Consider the following 24,001-nt stretch of genomic DNA (forward strand, 5'->3'; position numbering starts at 1 on the left):
AGATGCTAACATAAGACATTGAATGAATTGTTAGTGACTCAGTTTTCTTACCTTTGAAAAGAAAAGCCCGAGATGGTATGAATTTTCAGAAATGGTAAATCTTAGAAGATAGCCAAGTGGCTATGATATGCCTGTGCTGGTCACAGTTTATGGAGATCAAGTCAGGCATCAAGAAATGTCAGGAAAAAAAGGCAGGAACCACTCCTAGACCGACCAAAGCAGCTGTGTCCCCACGTCCAGCACCTGGTCCCTCCACCGTGTCCAGGAAAAAGGCTGAAGGGGATGTTAAAGGAGATGAAGCCAAGGTGAAGGATGAACCATAGAGAAGATCTGCAAGGTTGTCTGCCAAACCTGCACCTCCTGAGCCAGAGCCCAAGCCTAAGGAGACCCCTGCAGAGAAGTGAGAGAAGGTACCCACAGGGAAAAAGGGAAGAGCTGACGCCGGCAAGGACACGAATAACCGTGCAGAAAGTGGAGATGCTTTGATAACTGTGTATTTCGGGTGACTGTTCAGTTTGAAATACTGTTTTTATCAAGTTTTATAAAAATACAGAATTTTGGTTTATTTTATTTATTTATTTATTTTTTAAGCTATGTTGTTAGCACATAGAACATGTCATTGTGGTTTTGGGGGAAGGAGCATACATCACTAGTAGAATGTCTCCAAAGCTGGATTGCTGTGGGGGAAAACATCTTTCCCTGATAATTTTAAAAGACTTCCCCCTGGCTCCCAGGAGGAGGGACTCCCTGATGTTGGCACACAGAGCCTTGGCACAAAGCCTTGTGGTATGGAAAACTCAAATTCATCTTTATATCCTTGTCTCCCTCTCTGCCATTGGCATAGACTTATCTCCCCTAAACTCAGACCTGTTGGGACCTGACTCCCAACAACTGGTTTTACCCGTGTGTAGGGCAATCTGGACTTTCCAGTGACATCATCGAGATTGTGTCCCTCAGAAAAGCAGCAGTTCCTTTTCTGGATTGTGGATCTTCAGATTAATAATTCTGCCATTTTTATTTCATTTTCTGAAAGTCGGGGTCAGCTCTTGAAAAGTTGTTAACATGTTAATGTGAAATGTCAACCCTCACTCTAAGTTTTCTGTATTCAGACCATCAAATCAAGATTTCATTGGGTTTTATAGTGGCTTTCTGATTTTGATAGTCCATCTAAGAAGGGAGTTTGAAAGTTATATACTGTTAATGATTGTTTGTTCATGTCCTGCCTGAAATACCATGATTCTTTTTGAAAAGTATCTTTAGTAAAGCTGGATACAGTTTGGCTTGGGAAAAAAAAAAAAAAATGTTGACTAAGGGTCTGTTAGGTGTCAGCTCTCAGCTGATTTCTAGGAATGTAGTTAGGAACAGATTGGCCTGTACCTTCAGGGGTCTGTGGTCAAGTGAGGAAAATAGAATAAATGAAAAGACTTCTGCATGTTTTTTGAACTCTGGTAAAGAAATTCACCTGTCAGTAGGGCTAAGTCTTGCTTTTAAAAATCTTTTATTTCCCTTAAAAACATTAGGATTTTTGTTTTGCTTTCAGATAAGTAAAGCAACAAACTTCTAAGTGGAAACTTCTGCATTTTTCTATCTTCTAGACTGTCAAAGCCACAGGTTCACTTTGGAAAGTCCAAATTTTTTTTTTCTGATCTTCTAATGTATTGCATACTTTACTAGACTTGTAACTTCACAACTTCACATTCTTCAACAGGCTTTGAAATTTTAAATTAAAATCAACAATCCTGGGCTGGGTGCAATGGTACATGAGTATAATTCCATTGACTTGAGAGGCTGAGGCAGGAGGATCACAAGTTCGAGTTCAGCCTGGGCAACAGAGCAAGCTTCTGTCTCAAAATAATAATTAAAAAGGGCTAGGAATGTAGCTCAGTGGTGAAGGCACAATCTGCAGTGCCAAACCCCCCAACATAAAAATATCAATAATATGGGGCTAGGGCTGTAGTTTAGTGGTAAGAATGTGTGCTTAGCATGTGTAAGGCACTGGATTTGACTTCCAACCATGAATAAAATAAATCAGTAATCCTCATACTTGTGAATGGGATAAATGCACTATCCTCTCTGAAAAATCGATGAATTAATGCAGAAAAATAAATGGATTGTAAACAGGGTGAATCTGAGCAGATACGTGTTTCTCCAGACAGTGCTAAGCACTCACTTATTTAGAGTTTTCTTTCTTTTTCTGAAGCAAGATTAGGCTTTGCAACATAGCCAGTGTTCCTTCTGGAAGACAGAGCAGTGTCTGCCCTGTAGTATGGACCCAAATCCTTATCTGTTTCTGCACCAAACAGTGTCAGGATTAGGGCAGGTAGTACATTTTGATATCTGTCCCTAACTCCCCCTGTTGATGGCTTCTTTTCTTTATTATAGGTGACCTCTGGGGGAACAGAAAGCATCCTGATGGCCTGCAAAGCTTATCGGGACCTGGCCTTAGAGAAAGGGATCAAAACTCCAGAAATGTATGTGTGGCTGCTTCCCCTCTGAGATGGTCCCTGTTGAGTGCTGCTATTTGTCAGCTGTGGCCCATTTCCTGCTGCCTCTCTTCTTCTTACAATCCAGTCTCCTCTCCCTCTCTCCTGGCTCCTCTCCTCGTCCTTTCACATTCAACAAAATTCTGTTACTGTTACAGACTCTTCCTACTCCTGCAAGTTTGTGTGTGATATGTATTACTAGGAAGAATGACATCCTATTTCCAAAAGTGACAGAGTTGAATCCTGTGGTTTGAATCCTATGGTTTTTAAGTTTTCTGAAGGCTAAGGAAAACTGTCTACTTATCTTAGTTCAGTGGAAGTTTCTCAAATGTTTCAGGCTGAATGTATTAGGGTGCTCCCTAGAAAAAATTCAATCTGAGGGCTATTCTGGAAGGAAAAATTATTTAAAAATCTGTTTGAGATTTACTCATGTATCTACCTGTGAACATAATTTTGGTGTTTAGTTATATATTTTTTTTCTATAGACCATCTCCTACAGTCTAATTACTCTGGACTGTTTGGGTTAATGTGTTTTCTGTAAGTGGCAGTGATGAAGGAGTTTCTGTTACATGTGATCTTAGAATGTGACTCATACTTAGCCTAAGAGAATAAATCAGGCTGCCATTCTTGCTTCATGTGTAAGTCTTTGGTGCTTTATACTTACCATAATAAGAGTTTTCTGTCTTAAAGGGAACAGAGCAGTTGTGAGGGTGAGTGAGGAAAGTCAGAGAGCAAGTGTGTCTATGCATAGCTCCTCTTGCAACACTGTTTGACATGCTGCTTCCAAGAGTGAAGGAGAAGTAGAGATTTTAGTTTCTCATAGGCTCATGATCTTTCAGAGTTGGAAGGGACAGCTGACCTGGTGCTTGACCACTTTAGCATCCCTGCCAGGAACCCTGAGTCCCTGAGGGAGCACAGGTCAGGAAGCTGCTTCTCTTTGAGGTGCCTTAGCATAGCCAGCCTTTAGAATGCTCTGCCTTGTCCTGCTCTTATCTAAGCCCCTTGTCGCTGAATTCCTCCTGCCATGCCTAATTTGTGCTTTGATTCTCTCCCTTTGGAATTACTTCTGAGTTCTTTCTTTTGCCAGAAGGATTTCCTAACTAAATAGTGGGGAGAAGGTTTCTACAGAAAATGATCAGACTTCTTTTTTGTTTACACTTAGAAAACAATGTGAATACTTCCAGTAATTTGAGGAAAAAATAATCAGAAGTTTACTTCTGATGAGTTAATTGGCTGCTAACTGTGCCCTCTCTTGAACCCTGTCAGATCTGAGTTTCATCATTCTCCTTTCCCCCGTCATCTAGTGTGGCTCCCCAAAGTGCCCATGCCGCCTTTGACAAAGCTGCCAGTTATTTTGGGATGAAGATTGTGCGGGTTGGCCTGAATAAGATGATGGAGGTGGACGTGCGGGTGAGTGCTCTGGAGGCATGGGGGCAGAATGTGCACCACTTGCCTTCCCAGTCACACACAGACAGCCCCACTGTCGCAGAGTACCATCAGCTGCCCCTGACCGTGGTGATGGACTGTGCTTCCATCATTTCCTAGATCTGTGAATCCTAGAATATGACCAAGCCCCTAGGTTGGGACCTTAAAGACTTGCATTTTGCTTTCAGCGCCTTCACTTCATTTTCCTTTCTCTGGATTTTACTTCTAATATGAAGTCAATGTGAATGAGCCACTCCAAGACTCAGCTGTGGTTTTGATTGGCCTGAATTAGTGCCATTGTCATTCCCAGTAGTAATTGTTTTTAAGCTTCACCTTTGTGTGGAAGAACATTTCTAGCTGCAGAGTGCTGTCAGAATCACACTTGAGAACCTTGTGAGAGTCCAAGGGGTTGTGGAAGCTGTTTTATTATTGTAGTCCACAGATGAGGAAATAGACTTGAGGTTAAATGATTTACTATTGCTTAGTACATTGTGGGGCTGGGACTAAATTTGGGCTCTCTGCCTCTTACGCCGGTATTTCTTTTCACTTCTTATCTTGTGCTCTGGACAGTTCCCTGAATAGCCTTCTCTGTCCCCCATGGTGGGAGGAAGTCTTTCCCCGGGCTGCAGCAGTGGAGGAGACACTGGTGCAAAACACTAAGTTGTGGCCCAGATTGTACCACAGCAGAAGAGAAAAGTAATTGTAGATTACTCTTTTTGCAGAAACATAGATTCCCATGTTTCTTAAAACTTTAAATCCCTAGGCAATGAGAAGAGCCATCTCCAGGAACACTGCTATGCTGGTCTGCTCTGCTCCACAGTTTCCTCATGGTGTGATAGATCCTATCTCCGAAGTGGCTAAGGTGATGAGATAATTGAGCTGATATTTTAAAATAGAATCAAATGGAGGGTTGGGGATGTAGCAGAGTGGAAGAGGACTTGCCTAGATGTGGGGCCCTGGGTCCAATCCCCAGTACTACAAGGAAAAAAAAAAAAAAAGAAAAAAGAAAAGCAGATGATATAAAAATAGAATCTAATGGTGCAGTACTTGGCGGACAGAAGTGGTTTTGATTTTAGGTTTGAGTACAGTGATGAATTGCTCTCATCAGCCCCTAGTGTAAGCCCTGCAGCCCTGTTTGGGACCTCTGAAAGTCATTAGTTTATGCTTTGGGGAGTGTAATTAATACATGACCAAGGTGTCTCACTAGATATTCTGAAATAGTGTTGACTTTTAGATTTAGATCAGGAAGTAATCTGCATTTAGAAACATGGACACCATCGACTGAAGGCTAAAAAATACAATTGAAAGATATTCTGTGTTAGAAATATAAAAAATAGCCAGTTTTGACCACAGGGGAGACATGGTACAGGATGGCTGTGCCTTTGAAGCCCACCTTTCCACCCATGTCCTACAAAATTTTTATTATAGGGTTATAATGAAATTCTCTGATATTCTTTGTTTCTTGGAACCAGCTGGCTGTCAAGTACAAAATACCTCTTCATGTAGATGCATGTCTGGGAGGCTTTCTCATCGTCTTTATGGAGAAAGCAGGATACCCACTGGAGAAACCATTTGATTTCCGGGTGAAAGGTGTGACCAGCATTTCAGCTGATACCCACAAGGTGAGTTAGGGAGGAAATCAAATACTGACAGTTGGTTATTTTGACTGTTATCTATAAAATAAATTGGCTAATGCATTAGTTTGTCCTCTAAGCATAAAATTAAATCTGGCTCTTTGCTCTCATCTCGTCAACCATTCAGGTGATGGGATTGTAGTGGTATAGGTGATAAGCCATAGTGGAAAGGATCTGGTGTCTTTGCCTCACAGTGGCTAAGAGACCTTCCCTGTCACTCACTGCATGTAACCAGTGCATGCCAGCTCAGTGGCCATTGTAACAGGGATCCCTGAGGCTTTGAGGCTACTTGAAGTGGTGGTGGAGTTGGCGAGTGTTGATCCTGGAGTTCCTTAGCAGGTGGCTGTTGATGCTGCAGCTCCTGTGCTGGGGCCCTGGACTGAGTACTATGCATGACTGGGGTGCACTGATGGAAGAATCCTTGGGGAAGAGGGTGCCTGTGTGCTCAGGTGTTTGGCTTATGATGTTTGAAATGCCTGTGCCTGTCCTGTTGGTGAGCCCAGGTGAAGATCAGCTGGCCATTCTTGACAGTGTATCCAGATGTAGGAAGCTGAGCCTTGTTGAGAGTGCATGTTCAGAGCTTGTTTTAAATTAAGAAGATTTAATAACATAGGAAGATTTGTTTTTCAAACTCTAAATGATCTGCAGTCAGTTTTCAATCAAGATCTGTCTTGCCTTACCACACCAGCTGCTTCTGGGCCCCTGCTTCTTCACCATGCATTTTTGGGTGGGTCTGGGGATGAAATTGGTTCCATATTATCTTCAGTAAGGGTTAATTAGGAGAGCACATTTTCTATTAGGAAACCAGTTACACGGTGTATTTTCATGTTGGATTAAGTAGCTTTTAGATTCTGAGCACCACAATGTTCTTAAAAAAGAAATATAATATTAAGTAAACAAAGATGGGAAAGTGGTCAGATTGTGATTTTAGTTGCTCTGAGTGACTTCATGCTTTCCTGGTTTCCAGTAGAAATTCATCCTTGTTTCCATCCTGATATATCATCCAGAGAAAGTTTTTAAATAAGGAAAACAGGAAAACCCCATGCTAGGCTCGAGAGGAAACCCATCAACTGAGCGAGGCACCATTCTTCCCTGGCCTCAGTTCCTCACCCCTCACTCACAGAGAGAATCTGAACTCCACCCATTAAGTTCTTTCTGCCTTTCAACACTCTAAGTGTGAACCCTTAGTGTGAGTGCCGAACATCGCCGTGTCTGGTGCTCAGGGCCAGTACTGCTGGGCAGAGCCACTCTGACATGTCACCTTTTCTCCTCAGTACGGCTACGCCCCCAAAGGCTCGTCAGTGTTGTTGTACAGTGACAAGAAGTACAGGAGCTACCAGTTCTTCATTGGCACAGATTGGCAGGGTGGCATCTATGCTTCCCCAAGCATCGCTGGCTCACGGCCTGGTGGCATCATTGCGGCCTGTTGGGCGGCCCTGATGCACTTCGGTGAGAACGGCTATGTTGAAGCTACCAAACAGATCATCAAAACTGCTCGCTTCCTCAAGTCAGAGTATGTGTGGAGGACGGGGACTCTGCCTTGCCTCTTGCTCTTTCTGTTAGTTGGCTTAAGGCATCTGCCTGGCCATGCCCCCATAGCCTGACCCCTTTGACATCTCCTGGGAGATCTGGGTAGAGGACAGTAGCTTAGGTGTAAGTGCTGGCGGGAGGAGACGCTTCCCTTCTCTGCTGTGACTTGGGAGTGGGTAGAGGGATAGAAGCCAGTGGTTCTGATTCTTTAGGTCTCAATGGAGTTTGGATTTGGATTTGTAGTGTTCTGCCTGTGATTCTGGTCTTCTAAGAAACACTGATCCCAGCCTAGCTGCTTTAGTGTAGAAGATGAGAAGACCAAAGGATGATTGAGAGATGATAGCCAAAGGACGTATGTGGCTGAATTTCCTTTTTGTTTGCTTATTTTCAGACTGGAGAATATCAAAGGCATCTTCGTTTTTGGAAATCCTCAGCTGTCAGTCATTGCTCTGGGCTCTCATGATTTTGATATCTACCGACTGTCTAATTTGATGACTGCCAAGGGGTGGAACTTGAACCAGTTGCAGTTCCCACCCAGGTATGCTTTAAGAAGCCTCTTTTCCCCCCTTCACTCCATGGCTTTTGAAGAACTTGGGTAGCAAGGTAACCTGATGCACAGTTTGACTGCTAGAGCCTAGCATTTTCTTGGTGACCTCATTATCTGTAGGATTTCTGACTCACCACCTGCAATTTAATTAGGCATTAAGAGATTTGCTGTCGATTTTAGCAGAATCGGGTAGCAGCCACCTGAGACAAGTGGTCAGCTATGAGAACCACCCCCCACTCTCTCTCAAGTCACTATACCTTCTGATCTCTTTTGTATACAGTCATGAGATTGCTAATAAAATACTTGTGGCCTGGTAATATTTACCTCACAACCCTCTAGAAAGGTCTCTGATCATCCAGGCCTGCCCCTGTGTTCTTCGTATGCTTTTCTAACCTGTCTTTCACGATACCCTTAGGTCCTTTGCTCCAGCTGAATGGGTCTGCTCAGTGTCCTTTACATAGAGCCTGCCTTTTGTGGATGGCTGCCATTGCCAGCTCTATCTCCTTTTTTTATCTTCTGGTACTGGCAATTGAACCGAGGGCCTCTCAAAGGCTGGGCAAGTGCTCTACCACTGAGCCATATCCAGCCTTTTCCTCTTCATAATTCTGCCCTTATCCTCCCTTCAGGGTGAAAGAGTTTCCTCATTGCCCTGGAGTCCTCTGAGACCCAAGCCACATGGTCCTTTCCCTATGAAGGCTTTTCATCTAAAATAAAGCATCCCACTGGTGGTCCTAGGGTTGGAGGAATCATGATGGACAGCTTGAAGGGAGGGGTGGCACAGGCCAAGCAGCTGTGTTCATTCTCTTAGGATGGTTCTTGATTCTGCCAAGAAGCCCCGATGCCAGCCTATGTTCGACAACCCAAGGATTTGAGAGCCCTGACCCATAGGACTGGGAACAATGGGAAGAGGCACCCAGTCAATTCCTATATTGGGAAATGCTTTACTTTAGGGCATATTTTTCTTTTTTCAAGGTTTATCTCTCTCTTTTTCTCTTCCCATAGTATTCATTTCTGCATCACATTAGTACATACCCGGAAGCGAGTAGCAATCCAGTTCCTAAAGGACGTCCGAGAATCTGTCACGCAAATCATGAAGAATCCTAAAGCCAAGACCACGGGAATGGTGAGGACACATGAGATTTTTTTTCCCTCCTTGGAAGGTTTTGGCATTGGTGTGGGGGTCTGAAAGAATCAGACACTTGGGAGTGTGTTCCTGTCTCTGTCCCTTTTCACAAACTTTCCTCCTTGTTAGTTAATCGTTGTGGATGATCTCTCCCTGCCCATTCCCAGGGTTGTCTGGGAGTCTCAACTGACATATATTACATATAAAGCTTCTATAATTGTGTATTAGAAAGTACTGTACAAAAGCAGGTGAAAACAGTGTCCATTTGAAAAAATAATTTGACACAGAGAAGTCAACAGACACATTTTCTCTGGAGTTTTTTTAACAGCAAATCCTGTATGCAGAAAGGCAGACGGGAAAATACCTTTGCATAGTACAATGTGCCAGCTGTTTATCTGATAGAATGAGCCTGAGTCGGGAAGGTCAGTGGGTGCACATGGAGAGCTAGGACTGGGGGAGCAGGGATCATAACCACAGTTTCATCCTTGTTCCTTATTCATCACCACTGATAACGTATCATTGATTGGATTTATAGGGTGCCATTTACGGCATGGCCCAGGCAACTGTTGACAGGAATCTGGTTGTGGAATTGTCCTCAGTCTTCTTGGACAGCCTGTATAGTACGGACGCTGTGACCAAGGGCAGCCAAATGAATGGTTCTCCAAAACCCCGCTGAGCACGGACCCTTTCCAGTCCCACGGAGCGTCTGGTCTTTAGAAGGTTCTCGGGGGATGGAACAGGCTGCGTGCAACTTTGACATCTGTTCCTGCTCCATAGAGCACGAGGTGGACCACGAGACAGCTTGCGCCTCAGGATGTTGGTTCCTCTTGTTACTTTTTAATGATTTTTAATTTGAAGACCCCAGAGGATTCTACTGCATAATGATTCTTCCTTTGTCATAAATGTTACCCTAGGAATTGTTTTAACTTTTTCCTTCTCTAACTTCTCAGCTTTCATCTTTGCTCAGTTCTTATGTGGTGGCTCTGGCCTGTCTTGATTCTATAAGGAAGCTGTAAGATAGCAAAAGGGTTTCCTTGTTACCTAGGTGGATGTTTTGGCTAGCTAGGCAGCACAGAGTATGTAACAGGTATTTCCTTGGGTGGGTGTTAGGTACATTTTAAGTAGGAGTCTCTCGCAGCCCTCTGCTCAAGAGTATTTCAGTTATCTTTCAAAATCTCTTTCATTGCAGCTTGTTCTGTTTTTCTAGGACACAGGTTGGCCAGGTTGCTGTTCTCTGTTGTGCAGCACTGGAGTGGTTGACCACGTCTGCTCCGTTGCCCATGGCAGGGTATGGAGTGCTCCATTGTCCTCTTGTGTGCTGACAGGCCCTATGAAATGTTGGTTGTCGCCATCTTTGGAGATGCTTATTTGAAATGATGTGCCCATGGATTTGTTACTGTTTCCCTAGAGTACGAGGAGAATGGTTTCCAGAGCATCTAGGGCTTTCTGGTTGTGGTGCTGCCTCCCTGCGTTGGCAATGGCCAGAGTATACTTGAGTCCTTTCGGTGATGAGCAAAAACCAAATGGTTTTCTATACTTCCCTGAATATCAGCATAGGTGAACATCCAGGTTCCAATATGGGTCACCAAAGTTAGTGGTGGTTCTGCCTCGCCCTAAGGGATTCTGTCTGCTGAAGGAAAGCTCAGAGCACCTCCACAAGTTGCCTTGACTTACCCTAGGTGGGTGTGGAAGGGCGTGGAGAACATTTCCTCTCTCCACATCTTCCTGCCTCTTCCTCTTTGATTTACTTTCCAAAGGTACTAGGCAATTTAGCCTCAGGTACTGGATGCTCCGCAGCTCTGGCTAAAAGGGAGCAGCAGGGGAACAACAAACATTTTGGAATAGGAATGTCGGACTTCCAGCAGCCATTATAGTCTAGGGCCTGGAGTTCCTCCAGGAGACTAGTTGCTCAGGGTGTGCAGGGGAAAGAGCCAATCCTGCGCTCACTTCCTTCTTTTCTCCCTTTTTTGGGGCCCTGATCTAGGTTGAGACACTGTCCTTCTCTAGTGACATTATACCATGTGCCTTTCTCCCCAGCAGTGAGCCCTTCCTGACCCAGTCCTAGGGGAAGTGGACCAGTCTTAGAAGTCCCTGTTCTGGTGGCAAGAACTTAGGAACAAGTCCAGAGCAACTTCACTCTGTTCCCTCCCCTTCTCAGGGACTTGTGCCTCCCAGGCTGCTGTCCTCAAGCTGCCCTCGAGTTCCTTAGCACGTCTGTCACAGGTGTTCTTTAGCACTGTACTTTTCACCCAGTAACTGTGACAAGCTGGCTACATCATTGCGGGGCTGGTGTGTGTGAGTGTGCGCTCACGTGCTTGCTTCCCTCCTGTTTGCTCTGCAGTGCGTTGTGGGGTTCAAGAGCAGTTGATGTACCTTTGTGTGTGTGTGTCAGGAAGAGGCTGAGATCTTTAGGACGTGGGAGTCATACGCTTCCTCCTACTTGCTGAACTGGTGGGCACTTCCTTGAGAGAGTAGCTGTGGATGGAGCCAAGAATTGTCCCAGGCCTCCAGGCATCATGTTGGAGGTAGTCCAGGGACTCGGGGCCACCCAACAAGCTGCACCATGGCTTGCCAGCTGCTAAAAAGGAGAAGCATATGCCCTTTCTGTTTCCCCAGGACCAGACCCTGAGCCACTCACTTCCTCTGTACTGTGACAGCACTGGTGCTGGGGGCGGTGGTGGTTTTCAAAGGGACCGACTGTAACCACTTTAATTTATGATTAAGAGCCTTAGTTTGACTTAACACTTGTGTAGGCTTTCATTTTGTGTAGATTTGTGTGTGTGTGTGTGTGTGTGTATGTGGGTGTGCACATAATTCCTAGTATGTGGCTCAGGTGAGTAGGGTATCTATTAATGGTATCATGTTGCTAACAGATGTCACATTGGCTTCTGCAAAAACTATACTGTCTTGTTTCTGCATTAGAAGTAAGTAATCCTGTGAAAATACTGCCACGTCACTTTTAATATTACCAGTTTTATACTTGGAAAATGGTACTTGCCTCTTTTAAATCTGTTTTGTCTTCTCTAACCCCCCCCCTCTTCAAAAATACGCTCCCTTCCTAATTGCAGCAATAATCTCTTTAAAAGAAATTAAACAATTAAATGTCCCACTGTGGATGGTTGCATTCATTTGTTTACTGGGGTGCACACAAACCAGATCATCCATGCCCTGATGGCAGCGCTCCAATGGGCTGTGGTGAGGGATCGCCCCCTGGTGGTGAATCATCATGTGGCCGCTAATTGGCAGGGCCAAGGGACACAAGCTAGCAGCAGTCCAGCTGGTGTCTAGGAGCTTCAGTAGGTAGCTGATTGGTTTCTCTACACCAGAGCTGGTAGGCACACCTGTTCTGGGAGTCCTGGCGGACAGGACATCAGTTCCCCAGGACCAGTGCTATCTTCTGTTTCCTGCCATCTTCATCTACTCTACTTGCCATGTACCAAGGAATAAGCCTCCTGGATGGTCTTCGGCCAGCTGAGCCACACAGCTCTATCTGACCAAAGGACATGTCATGGCTCTGAGCCTGGCATTTGGTCTTGGGGCTGGCAGAGCTCTGGTGATCTTCACACGTCACTACTGGGCATCTTGTTCCATTCTGAAAGAGGAAGAGGAGGCTTCCCAAGGGCTGGTCAGGATCTAAGGCTGTCTTCAGGTAGCCTAGCTTTCCATTCTGGTTTTCATCCCATTCAGACTTTTCCAGAATGAAGATAAGGAGTGCTGGCTTTGTTGTAGCTACTGTCAAATGGCCTGGTCCCCTGAGCCGCAAATAAACCCTAAGGAGAGGCCAGAGTGTGCTTGCAGCCGGGGCCTGGCCCATCTAACAGGTAGTGACTGGGAGGCTTGGCACTGCCTCTGCAGCTCTAGACCCCTTTGCCTTCTCTGTAGGGTTCTTGGAGGCACCAAGCAGCTTCTAGCTGGTCCCAACAGTGACAGAAATAATGACAGGCCATAGCCTGGGCAGACAGAAAGCTTTGATAGCCCTTTCTTGACTTGGGGTTTTAATGGCCTTAGTTTTCACTTGTGCTTTTGTCCTTGACATCATCTTTTCTCTGCTTAATATCCCCTCTTATTTTCAATTATTGGGATTAGTTTTAGAATAAACATATGTTTCTGAAAAGTGTTGCCTATGTCTTTGTCCCACACAAAGTTTCCTCATACAAATGGAGGGCTGCATGGGTGTCAATTTTTTGACTCTTGATCCATGATAAAAGCAGAGGCACAGTCCACAACTCCATGTCTGGTGTCTTCTGTCCCGTAATCCTCAGTCATCAGATATAAGAGACCTCTGTCTGAATCTTGCTGGTCTTGATGTTAAGCATTGCAGAGAAATCACCATCCACATGGGTCTTGATTGTCTTTTACAGCATGTAGGCTAGGAAAGGGTCCTGCTTACCCTCTTTAGACAGTAAGCTTATTTCTCAGCCACCAACCTCTGCCTCTTTTATGGCCCTGGGGTTTGACTCATCTTGACTACCTGAGTTGTGATCTTGCAGGATGCCTGCTCCTAATGACTCTGGCATTTGCCAGGCATCTCAGTGCCCAGGCAGTGCTTCAGGTTGGCACCACAGGTGAGCGATCCTGGGAGAGAGCTTCCCTGTCTGTCTCACAGCACATGCAAGGTGGGGGTCTATGTGGCATGCACACTGGGGTGAAGGTAAGTCTGCTCTGACTGTCCCCTTCCCAGTCATGGTACATCTGTAGACCTATTCTGTCCTGGAGTTACTGACTGGGGACCAGTCCTGTGTAAATCAGCCCTTAACTGACTCCTAAACCACAGCTCATTTCCTGTCTTATAGAATAAAAGCAGGTGAGCTCTGAGACCTTGGCTAAGATTTCAAGAAATGCAAAGGTCATCAGGATTAGGAGCTCGCCTTTGGTGTTACAGGTCAGTGTATGAGGTTAAAACAGCCAGTATACACACAGAGAAGGAAGGGACTTCTTAGGAAGAACTGGCTCATGTGACTAGAGATCAGCAAGTCCCAAGATCTGTGGTTGGCAAGCTGGAGCCCCAGGAGATCTGAGGTGCAGCCTCAGTCCAGAGGCCAGCAGGCTTGAGACCCATGGAGCAAGGACTGTTCAGTTTGAATCTGAAAGCAGGAAAAGACCAATGTCCCATCTCAAGGCAGACAGGCAAGTGTTCTCTGTTTGGAAGTGGGCCAGCCCTTTTGCTCTATGTCAGCCTTCTGCCTTAGGGAGGGCACTCTGCTGTACTCAATACCAACACACGAATCTCATCCAAAACATCAACACTGATACATCCAGAATAATACTTGACCCAAGGTCTGGGCACCCCATGGCCCAGCCAAGTTGACACATAAAATTAGTCATGACCGCAAAAAGACAACATTGTCCCAGACGGTCTAGTTGGAGGTCCCATGCCCTATTCATCTTTACCTGTGTTCATGATGCCCCCTTAGCCATCTCTGCCTCTCAAGAACCCTCTTTGGGTCTTTGACTCAGAATCATCCTTGTCACCATTAGTCACTGCTTATTTCTTATCCTGACATTTAGCCTTAACCTAGTTTTCCTCTGCCTAGTCGATAGTCTTCCTGATTAAGTCCCCTACATGATAATGAACCTGAAGTTGCCTGGTGTGTGCAAGGCCCTGGTTCCATCCCCAGTAGGACCACATGATGCATTAGATTTTATTAGAAGAATAAAAACACATGTGTTTCCTAAGACAGGATTTTATTTCACCCTGTGTCACAGCTGCTTGGGAAACGGATTTGGGATCAAGACACATCCTGGGAAGAAAATCACTATTGTTGCTGGGAACTTGCCAGGAAAGGAAGGGCTCACTCTAATATAACAGCCCAAGGATGAAGAGTGGTAGAGGGGAAGGGACTCAGTTCCTGGTGTTGGCAATGACGCTGCCATCTTCCCACAACATGGACTCCGCCCCTACATGGAGGCAAGAAGGGTGGACACAGGAGAGCCGACTTCAGCAGTCTTGGGACCAAGGGCTCCCTACCTGGATTCCCAGTTCAGTCACCCGCCCTTCCCCTGAAGAATACAAAGAAGGGCAGGGTCTATGTCATGGACACTGCTACTTGTTCGATGAAGCTGGCCAGATTTATGTCCCGTTCTGAAAGGCCTGCACATTCATGGGTGCTCAGGGTGATGTGCACCTGAAACAAACAAACAGAAGTTCAGGGCAACTCCACTGACTTCACCTAAGAGTAGGAGACTCACTAACTTGGGCTCAGCCCCACTAAGCGCTCCAGAACAGCAGCTGGTCACTGCCATCTTTCCTGGGTCCTGCTGCCCTGACAGGTCTGTGACAGCAGTGCAAAGCCATCTTGTACCGCACTTCTCTAATGTTTTCCAAAAACAATGGTAACTTCAACTACAGAATAAAAATTTAACATCCAGATGTCAAGAGCAACCTAAAAGCTAAAGGCAGAACCCAAACTACTGCTAGCTCCTAAACTACCCATTTACAAAGAGCCTCTTCCATCCTTAATGTTTTTAAACAGGCCAGCAGAGTTCTTGGCACATGCTAGGTATGACTATTGACTATTCAATTGATTAAGCAGACAGATCTGTTTGTTATGCATGGGGATTCTCAGTTCAAGTTTATTACTTTTTTCATTCTTCTATCCCCCCAGAAAGATTAAAACCACGTGGAGCTATTAATAATTATGCCTGATTCCCACAGCCTTTCCTTTCTTGGGTTTTGCCTTATCGATATCTACTTTAACCACAAGTATCTCAAAGTGTTTTAATTTGAATGTCCTTAATTTGTAGTGAGACTGACCACTTAATGTTGATTCTAGGAAGGAGGTGGACAGACTGAATGGACGGTCAACCTCTGGTGGGGGCAGAGTCCAGTTCAAGGGAGAGCCTTCAGAAAGTGCCCAAGTGCTCAGATGTGGATGGAGACAGAGCACAACACAGGCACACAACCTTGCTCACCTTGTTGTACATGTTAAACCACTCAGGATGGTGGTCCAGCTTCTCTGCCTGCAGGGCCACTCTGGTCATGAAGCCAAAAGCCTATTTAAGTGAAGTGAAACCCAGGTTAGCGCTCTGAGAGAAGGGATTCCTGGGCACCTTTTACTGATCGATTGATACAGGAGGCTGGACTAGCTTCCCTTAGCTCTAATCATTTCCCATGACAACCTGCCCCTGCTCTGAGATCTTACTTCCAGGTTGTCTCTCTATAGCAGGAAGAAGGTCTTTTACTAGGATCCCTAACAAGTTCAAGAGGTTAAAGTCTTAGTCTTTTGACTATGAAAACATCCTCAGATGTATCTCTGTTTGCTACTTGGGCTGTCTTTTCTGAGGATTGTTCCAGGTAGGGAGAGTCCAAGACCCACATTCCTACTCTGTGATTCCTGAGGACGCCACTTTCCAAGTTATTCAAGGAAATGAATTTCCCTACCAGCGGTGCCTGAATAAACTGGATTAGTGTGTCTGGCACTGTAGGACTTGAAGGGAGGGAATAAGTCTGCAATGTGGCCCATCAGCCCCAGACTGGGCAAACCCTCCCACCCTGGACACACCCTGTTGAAGTCTTTGAAATGGAACTGCTTGAAGATGGCGTCTCGGCCTTCCATCTCATTCCACCCCACAGCCCTCAGGTTTGGCAGCAGCTGGTCTCTCTCCTCAGCACTTAGCCTGTGTGCTTTGCCAGCCTAGAAGAGGAAGAGAGCAGAGGCCCAAGGGCATTTCTTTCATAGGTCAAAAGAGAGGGCCCCAGACCACAGGGAACTTAACCAGCCTGTGCTGGCTGCTCTGGACACAGATGACCAAAGGGCAGCAGCTCTCTAGGCAACAGACCAGCAGGACTTGAGAGGGGTGCTTCACCCAGGAGGTGGGGTCTGGGCTTACTCACTGATAGGCTCTCAGGTGTTGAGTTTTACACTACCCTCAGAGAGAGATCTCAAAGGAAGTGTAATGCCAATCACAGGATGAAGCAGCAATCCCCCCTCCAACTCGCCCCAAGTCCCCAAGCCCCCCAGCTGTGTGGATTATATCTATGATGAGGAGTAAAAGCAAAATCCAGCCAGATCTCACACAAGGTTCAGGAAAAGGGCACCAAGTATCAGGCCTCCCTTTATCAATCTTCCTTTTTTTTTTGGTACCAAGGATTGAACCCAGGGACGCTCAACCAGTGAGCCACATCTCCAGCCCTTTTTATTTTTATTTTGAGATAGGGTCTTGCTAAGTTGTTGAAGCTGGCTTTCAACTCATGATCCTCCCACACAGCCTCCCGAGTGGCTGGGATTAGGCCTGCACTGCCGCTCCGGGCTCCAGCCTCCTTTGGTATCAACTCTGTCCTCTGTGCGTCCCCCACCCCCACCCCTCCAGAGCTTTCAGAGAAAGCGGAGGTGTAGAGAGGAGACAGGGCTTCTCCACCCCTCTCTCACCCCAGCACTAGGAGGTTCTCAAAAGTGTGGTCTGTGCATCTGCATCCCTGGGCTGGGCTGGGCAACAGCATGTAGAATGTGTTTCCAGTGATTCTTAACCACACTGCAGTTGACAGCCGTGGCTCTGCGCCCCAAAGGCACTTAACCACACCACCACCTAGCCTCTGGTTCCCAGTTGTCAGGCCTGGGTTCTCAGGCTTTCTGTCTCCTGGAAGCTTGGAGAGCTCTGGCCACAGGGCTCAGTCCCAGAGGGGGAGTAACTTGTCCAGGCAGCTGGCAAACCCCATCCTGTTTGTCTATTGGTAGAGCACACTGGAGAAAGCCCAAAGTGACACGAGTCAGGCCACGAGTGGACCCTCAGAGAAGAAACCAGGGTCAGTTCTGTTCTCTAGAGGGACCCAGGAGCTTAACGGACCCCAGAAGCTAGACTTCTCAAATAAAACCACCTAAGAGCAGACAGGGACAGGGCCCAAGCTGAAATCAATTAGGTCTGGGGAGAGAAAGCAAGGGAGTTTCCTTGAGGTTTTAGGAAGCGGCCCTGTCTGGACGCCTGGGGGGAGTTGGCCCAGCTGGTTTAAGTCTCAGTTTTCACCATTTACCAGTCAGGTGGCCCAGTGGCACTCAAGAGAATTTTGGAGTCATGGGTCAAGCGACAAGAGCTCTCACGAATCATCCAGAAGTGCCAGTGCAACACTTTAATAAACCACATGGCTACTAAGTAAATGCATGCGTTTTTAAAAATACCTCCTGGGTCAGGTGTGGTGGCATAGGCCTATAATCCCAGCAGCTCAGGAGGCTGAGGCAGGAGGATTGCAAGTTCAAAGCCAGCCTCAGCTTAACAAGGCCCTAAGCAAGTCAGCGAGACCCTGTCTCTAGATAAAATATAAAAAGGGCTGGGGATGTGACAGTGGTTGAGCGCCCCTGGGTTCAATCCCCAGAGGCCATGATGGGTTCACTGCATTGAGCTAGCACTTTGGGTAGAAGATTTTCTCCCTCCAGAAAATGTGGGATCTTTCTCTGAACTGATGAGGCTTGGTCCTTCTCTTGTCATGGGCTACAGACAGGGACAGGGATGGCAGCTGAGATGTGCATCGCCCACCTGACAACTAGGTCTCCTTTCCAGAGCTGGCCTTTTCTGGGGCTGATAAGCCTGGTCTGTTTCCAGGCAACCAAATGTCAGCCAAGACATCAGAACCCTGCAAGGGGGCGGGCAGATACAGGTGAGTTCCTGAAGGGCCCCTATTTCTTTTTAGAATCTTCTAGGCCCTCCAAAGTCCCATAGCCTGGGCAGACTGACAAACCTTAACTCTGGGGTCAGAGGGAAGGAGCCTTGTTTGCTTAGTAAATCAGGATCAGGCCTAGACCAGCCTCTGGTCTCTGGGGGAGTGTGCAGGGAGTGTGCTGAGGGGTTACTGATTACCCAAACTGCAACTCTCCAGTCTCAGCCCCTATCCCCAAGCTGTAACTGCCAAAATGCCCTTCCAGTCCTGGATGCTCCCAACGACGGTTCCTGGCCTAGCGGCTCCAGGATGCACAGACCGGAAGGGTCCGATAGCCCGCCCTGGGGCGGCTGGGGGGAGTTCAGCCTGGAAGAAGGATGATCCTGGGCCATCAGGAGCCCACGCTGGGCACTGACCTCCAATCAGGCGCAGGGGCGGGGTCTGAGGCCAGGTGTAGCAGTACCAGGTCTGAATCCCTGCTAGACCCCAACCTTAGTGGGGGCAGGAAGGGGCCAGGATCAGGCCCTGCCTGGGCGTGCACAGCAGCTGTCCCCGCTCTCCGCCCCGCCTCTGGCGCGGGCGCGCAGCTGTGCGACAGGGAGCCAAGGCCAGGCCCAGCTGCCGCCTCGCAGGGCCTGCCCGCCACCGCCCCTCAGCAGCCCCGTGGCCACCCCCGCCAGGGAGACCCGACCGTCCAAGGCGGGCCACGTAGGCTCTGCAGAGGCTTGAAGGGACCCCACCGCCTTCCCCACGCCCGGCTCTTCCCCGCCCCGGCGCTGCGCGATCTCGAGCTCACCATGTCGGCTGCGGCGCGCGGGCAGGTGGCCGGACGGGCAGCAGGTGGCGGCGGGCACGGCGAGCTCGCGGGGCGCTCTGGAGGCTGCCCGGGGGCGGAGCCGCGCTTGGGCCGCCCACTGGTAATGATTAACGGCGGCCGCGCTCAGCTCGGGTCCTTCCAGCACTTTCCTGGGCGCAGAGAGCCGCTCCCAATGGCTGGCCCTTCTGAATCACACCCCTGGTTCCCGACTGGGTGATCCTGGGCTCTAAGTCACCTGACTTTATCTTGAAAAACAATCGGATATAATTGACTAGAATAAATGGCACATATTTAGAGCACACTTTGACATGTGTCCGCCATGGAGCCATTACCACGATCAAGATCATGAAAACATCCCATCAGTGCTAAAAGTTTCCTCATGCCACTTAGGAAACTCTGCCCCTCCCCAGGCGACCACTGATGTAATTTGTCACTATACTTTGCATTTTCTAGAATCTTATGTAGAGTAGATGGGACCGTACCGTACCCACTCAGCATAAGTCTTTTGCGGTTCATCCATCTAAGTCTTAGAATCAGGTAATGTCACTTCTCTTAACATTATAAAAAAATTTTTCTATTAACTTTTTAAAAAAATTTTTTAGTATAGGGGTGTTGAACTCAAGGGCACTAGATCACTGAGCCACATCCCCAGCCCTTTTTGTATTTTATTTAGAAACAGGGTCTCACTGAGTTGCTTAGTGCCTCGCTGTTGCTGAGGCTGGCTTTGAACTCCAGATCCTCCTGCCTCAGCCTACTGAGCTGCTGGGATAATAGGTGTGCACCACCACGCCCGGCTTCTATTAACTTTTATTCTCATAATCCATTCTTCTTCTCCCTTTAGTAGCAACCTCTCTAATGTGCTAATGTAGTTTTATTTGTACACATTCTTGCAAAATTCATGTTGTTGCCTCTTCTCTATGCATTTTTAAATTTCTGTAAGTGATGGTGTTACCTATCACATTCGGTTTCAGGTTTCACTTGGTGGAAAGTTAAGACTTTTCCAAGCATATATTTAATCTGCAGTACTAAGTGTTGTCACTGCTGCTTGGTATTCCATGATGATTCTCCAACGTGGTTGAACATAGTACCACTCATACTTAACACCACCGCCACCACTCTTGGGTCCCTGGAGTGTGGCAGGTAGTTGGTCCCTCATGCCTGTGCATAGCAGTAGACAGTGATACTGCAGTGAACAGCTCCAGGAGCTCCCTGGTCTGTGGGAAGCTTCTTAACTTCGGTAACTGCATAACACGTAGGCCAGCAATTCCCCTCGTGGGTGTGAATCTCAAAATAGTTCCAGATGTTGTCCAGAATGGCCACTTCAGTCCAACTCACCTGTGCTGCGTGAGCATTCCTATTTCCCTACACATCTCATGCGTACTATACTTGGCCTTATCTGCCTTTTTATTTATTTTGGTTAGGCTAATAGCTATAAAATGAGCTCACTGTTTTACTCTAAGTTTTTTTTTTTTTTTTTTTTTTCCTGATCATTAGCGATTTTGCACACTTCATATGCTTGTTAGCACCTGGGGCTTGTTATTTGTAAACTGCTTTTTAATATCCTTTGCCATTTTTTTTTACAATTTATAGTTTTTTTTTTTAGTTGATTCTGTAGGCATTTATATTTGGACATTAATTGCTTATCAAGTTAAGATGTTGCAAATATTTCCTTCCATTCTGCCATCTGTATACTAACTTCAACTTTGATGTTCTTTGTGGGTAGAAATCTTATATTTTATTGCAATAAGACTTATTTTCTCAACCCATATTGCCTTATAATTCTGTGTTTTTCAAAACACTTAATGAGCTGGATGTGATGGTGTACATCTGTAATCCTAGTGGCTCGGGAGGCTGAGGCAGGAGTATTGCAAGTTCAAAGCCAGCCTTAGCAACTTAGCGAGGCCCTAAGCAACTCAGCGAGACCCTGTCTCTAAAAAATCTTTAAAAAGGACTGGGGATGTAGCTCAGTGGTTCAGTGCCCCTAGGTTCAATCCCTAGTACCAAGAAAAGAAAAAAAAAAAAAGGAGACTTTAGTCCTCTCCTCCCGGGTCATAAAAATATTCTCCCTTTATTTTTGTTAACTTCATTTTTAGATGTATGACTTTTTTTTTTTTTTTCCCAGTACGGGGGATTGACCTTAGGATGCTCTACCACTGAGCTATATCCCCAACCCTTTTTATTTTTTATTTTGAGACAGGTCTCGCGAAATTGCTGAGGCTGCTCTCCAACTCCCCGTCCTCCTGCTCAGCCTCCTGAGTAGCTGGGATTTTAGGCACGTGTCACGACACCCAGCTTGAAAGTTCCCTTTTCATTACTTGGGATATTAGCTAGTCTCCACATGGTCCCTCAACTGACACTTGACTCCCAATAATCACACTCTATGCAGTTTTTCCTTGTTGAATCGGGTGGCCCTGCCTGACCAACTGAATATGGTAGAAATATCACCATGTAACTTCCAAATCAAGGTCAAAACCAGCCAAGGACCCCCGTGACGCCTCCTGTTGAGACTAGAGGTCAGGGATACCTGGATTTGTTTGGACCATCTGGTTGTCCCATTCTACCCCAGAATTTTGCCCCTCCATTAAAGTGACTTAGTAGTCACCTCTTCCAAGGACCAGGGGCAGATCTAGGATTTAGATTCTTCTCAAGTTTTGTTCTTTAAGACACAGAAGCTGGGGCTGTAGCTCAGTTGTAGAGCATTTGCCTAGTATGTATGTATGAGGTGCTGGCTTCCATCCCCAGCACCACGTAAAAAGAAATAAATAAAATAAAGGTAATGTGTCTAATACAACTGAAAATATACTTTAAAAAAAAGAAAAGAACACAAACTACAGAAACAATTTTAAGTATCCAACATAAATTTTTATTTAGAAGGAGAAAGAAATTCACAACAAATTGCAGATTTAATAGAACTACTACAAACACCACAAAGTTCAGAAAAATAATTCTTTTATTAGCTGCTTGGCACACGGCTATAGCAATGTTCGTTTCCTGCCATATTGGCTGTTTCCAAGGCCTCTTCATATGATGATGGTTTTGCATTAGTAGTTCCTTCCTCCCTCCCTCCCTCCCTCCCTCCCTCCCTTCCTTCCTTCCTTCCTTCCTTCCTTCCTTCTTTATTTTGAGATAGGGTCTTGTTTTGGTACCAGGAATTGAACTCAGGGGCACTTAAGCACTGAGCCACATCCCCAGTCCGATTTTGTATTTTATTTAGAAACTCGCTAAGTTTCTTATGGCCTCCCTATTGCTAAGGCTGGCTTTGAACTCAAGATCCTCCTGTCTTAGTCTCTCAAACCGGTGGGATTATAGGCTTGTGCCACCTGCCACCTGCCACCCGCCAGGCTGCATTAGCTTTTTTTTTTTTTTTTTTTTTGTCATGCTGGGGATTGAACCCAGGACCTTTTTCATGTGAGGCAAGCTCCAAAGAAGCTACATCCCCAGCCCTGCATTAGGATTTTTAAAGAGAGAAAAGCAAGATAAATTTGGGTAATCAGGCTAGGAAAAAGGCATTGTTTTTATTATGCATAGTTTGAATGCATAAGCTGTGACCTTGCACAGAGTATGTTTGCTGGTTAGTCTTGATAAACAAACAAACAAATAAAAATTTGAAAAGTTCTCCTTGTGCAATAAAAAAATGATAGTGTATTTGTAATTGGCTGTACTATATAATTGAGAATATTCCTAACAAGGAGAGAACATCCATCTTGATTAGGTAATGATCAAAATAAAATTGTCTGCTCACACATGTCACCCACTTGCTGATTGGAACAATTTTCAGAGATACCAGCGCTGTGCCCAGCAAGTTCTCTTCTCTTACCCACAGACTTCTCTGCCAGGGGATATGGGGCATATCTGACAAGGAGAAGTCTTCCTGGAAGGCATTCCTGTCACCAAGATGACAGTGGCTGAAAATCATAGAGATGTATCTTTCTAAGCCCAGATTAAATATATCCTCAACTTGTGTGGCCCCTAGCCAGGTTCCCAGACACACCCAACCGCTACACTGACAAAACCCAATTTTCTTAGTGAAGATCAAAGTGGAAAAAGACAATGAGCTTAATTCACTGCACTTAAAATACCTGTCTTTTCAGCTTTTGCAAAAACATATGACATGCCAGGCGTGGTGGCACATGCCTGTCATCCCAGAGGCTTGGGAGGCTGAGGCAGGAGGATCACAAGTTCAAAGTCAGCCTCAGCAACTTAGCAAGGCCCGAAGCAGCTCAGCAAAACCCTGTCTCTAAATATAAAAAAGGCTGGGGTGTGGCTCAGTGGTTAAGAGCCCCTGGGTTCAGTCCCTGGTACCAAAACAACAAACGAAAAACACATGACATGTTGGTCCTCAGACGGGTCCCATTCAAGGAGGGTTCCCAGGCCCAGGCCTCACTTGCTTCCCAGGACACCCACTTTAGCCATTGAGCCCGCTTCCTTCAGGCCATGGTTATGAGGTCCCTTTCCCCCGTTTCTTTCTCTTGCACCTGAGGGATGAAAACGGGGCATCTCGGGTCTCCACAGTGCCTGGCGCTCTGCCCTGGATTTAATACTTTTCAAGAAACGTTTCCCAAGTCTATGTTTCTGTTTTTGGGTGGCAGCAATGGCTACTCAGCACCTTATAAACTATATTCAAGAAGAAACGTTTAACTTTGACGACTCTGACACTCTGCCATTTAGGTAGTGTTCATCTTTTGCCAGGCCTTGGGCTGAAAATCCAAATTTTTTTTTTTTAAAAGCTTTTAAAAAAATCATAGAAGGAAACTTGTATTCGTGGTGCAGGGGACCATATGGTTGGGGTATGAGGAGAAATGCCCAAGGTCACCTCGCAGAGGTGTCCACTGCCATTAGAGAGAGCATCTGCT

The 24,001-nt window shown here is 46.2% G+C and overlaps 2 protein-coding genes across 3 annotated transcripts in view; one reads left to right on the top strand and one right to left on the bottom strand.

Moving 5' to 3' along the window:
- Positions 1-11,852, top strand: part of Sgpl1 (sphingosine-1-phosphate lyase 1) — a 52,217-nt gene extending 40,365 nt beyond the window's left edge. For both annotated transcript variants that reach the window (XM_077105423.1, XM_077105422.1), the window contains exons 8-15: positions 2,383-2,471; positions 3,788-3,893; positions 4,672-4,770; positions 5,381-5,530; positions 6,817-7,055; positions 7,464-7,610; positions 8,622-8,742; positions 9,278-11,852. In XM_077105423.1, the coding sequence (XP_076961538.1) occupies positions 2,383-2,471; positions 3,788-3,893; positions 4,672-4,770; positions 5,381-5,530; positions 6,817-7,055; positions 7,464-7,610; positions 8,622-8,742; positions 9,278-9,418 (1,092 nt within the window). In that variant the 3' untranslated portion in view covers positions 9,419-11,852. The remainder of the gene's footprint in view (positions 1-2,382; positions 2,472-3,787; positions 3,894-4,671; positions 4,771-5,380; positions 5,531-6,816; positions 7,056-7,463; positions 7,611-8,621; positions 8,743-9,277) is intronic.
- Positions 11,853-14,406: 2,554 nt separating this feature from the next.
- Pcbd1 (pterin-4 alpha-carbinolamine dehydratase 1) lies at positions 14,407-19,207 on the bottom strand. The gene is made up of 4 exons (XM_077105434.1): positions 19,128-19,207; positions 16,245-16,376; positions 15,655-15,735; positions 14,407-14,867 (listed from the first exon to the last, which is right to left on the bottom strand). Exons 1-4 carry the CDS (start codon positions 19,128-19,130, stop codon positions 14,769-14,771), a joined length of 315 nt encoding a protein of 104 aa, XP_076961549.1. The 5' UTR covers positions 19,131-19,207; the 3' UTR covers positions 14,407-14,768.
- Between the last annotated feature and the right edge of the window lie 4,794 nt (positions 19,208-24,001).

The sequence above is a fragment of the Callospermophilus lateralis genome, chromosome 15, assembly GCF_048772815.1.
Source record: "Callospermophilus lateralis isolate mCalLat2 chromosome 15, mCalLat2.hap1, whole genome shotgun sequence".
NCBI classification, from domain to species: domain Eukaryota; kingdom Metazoa; phylum Chordata; class Mammalia; order Rodentia; family Sciuridae; genus Callospermophilus; species Callospermophilus lateralis.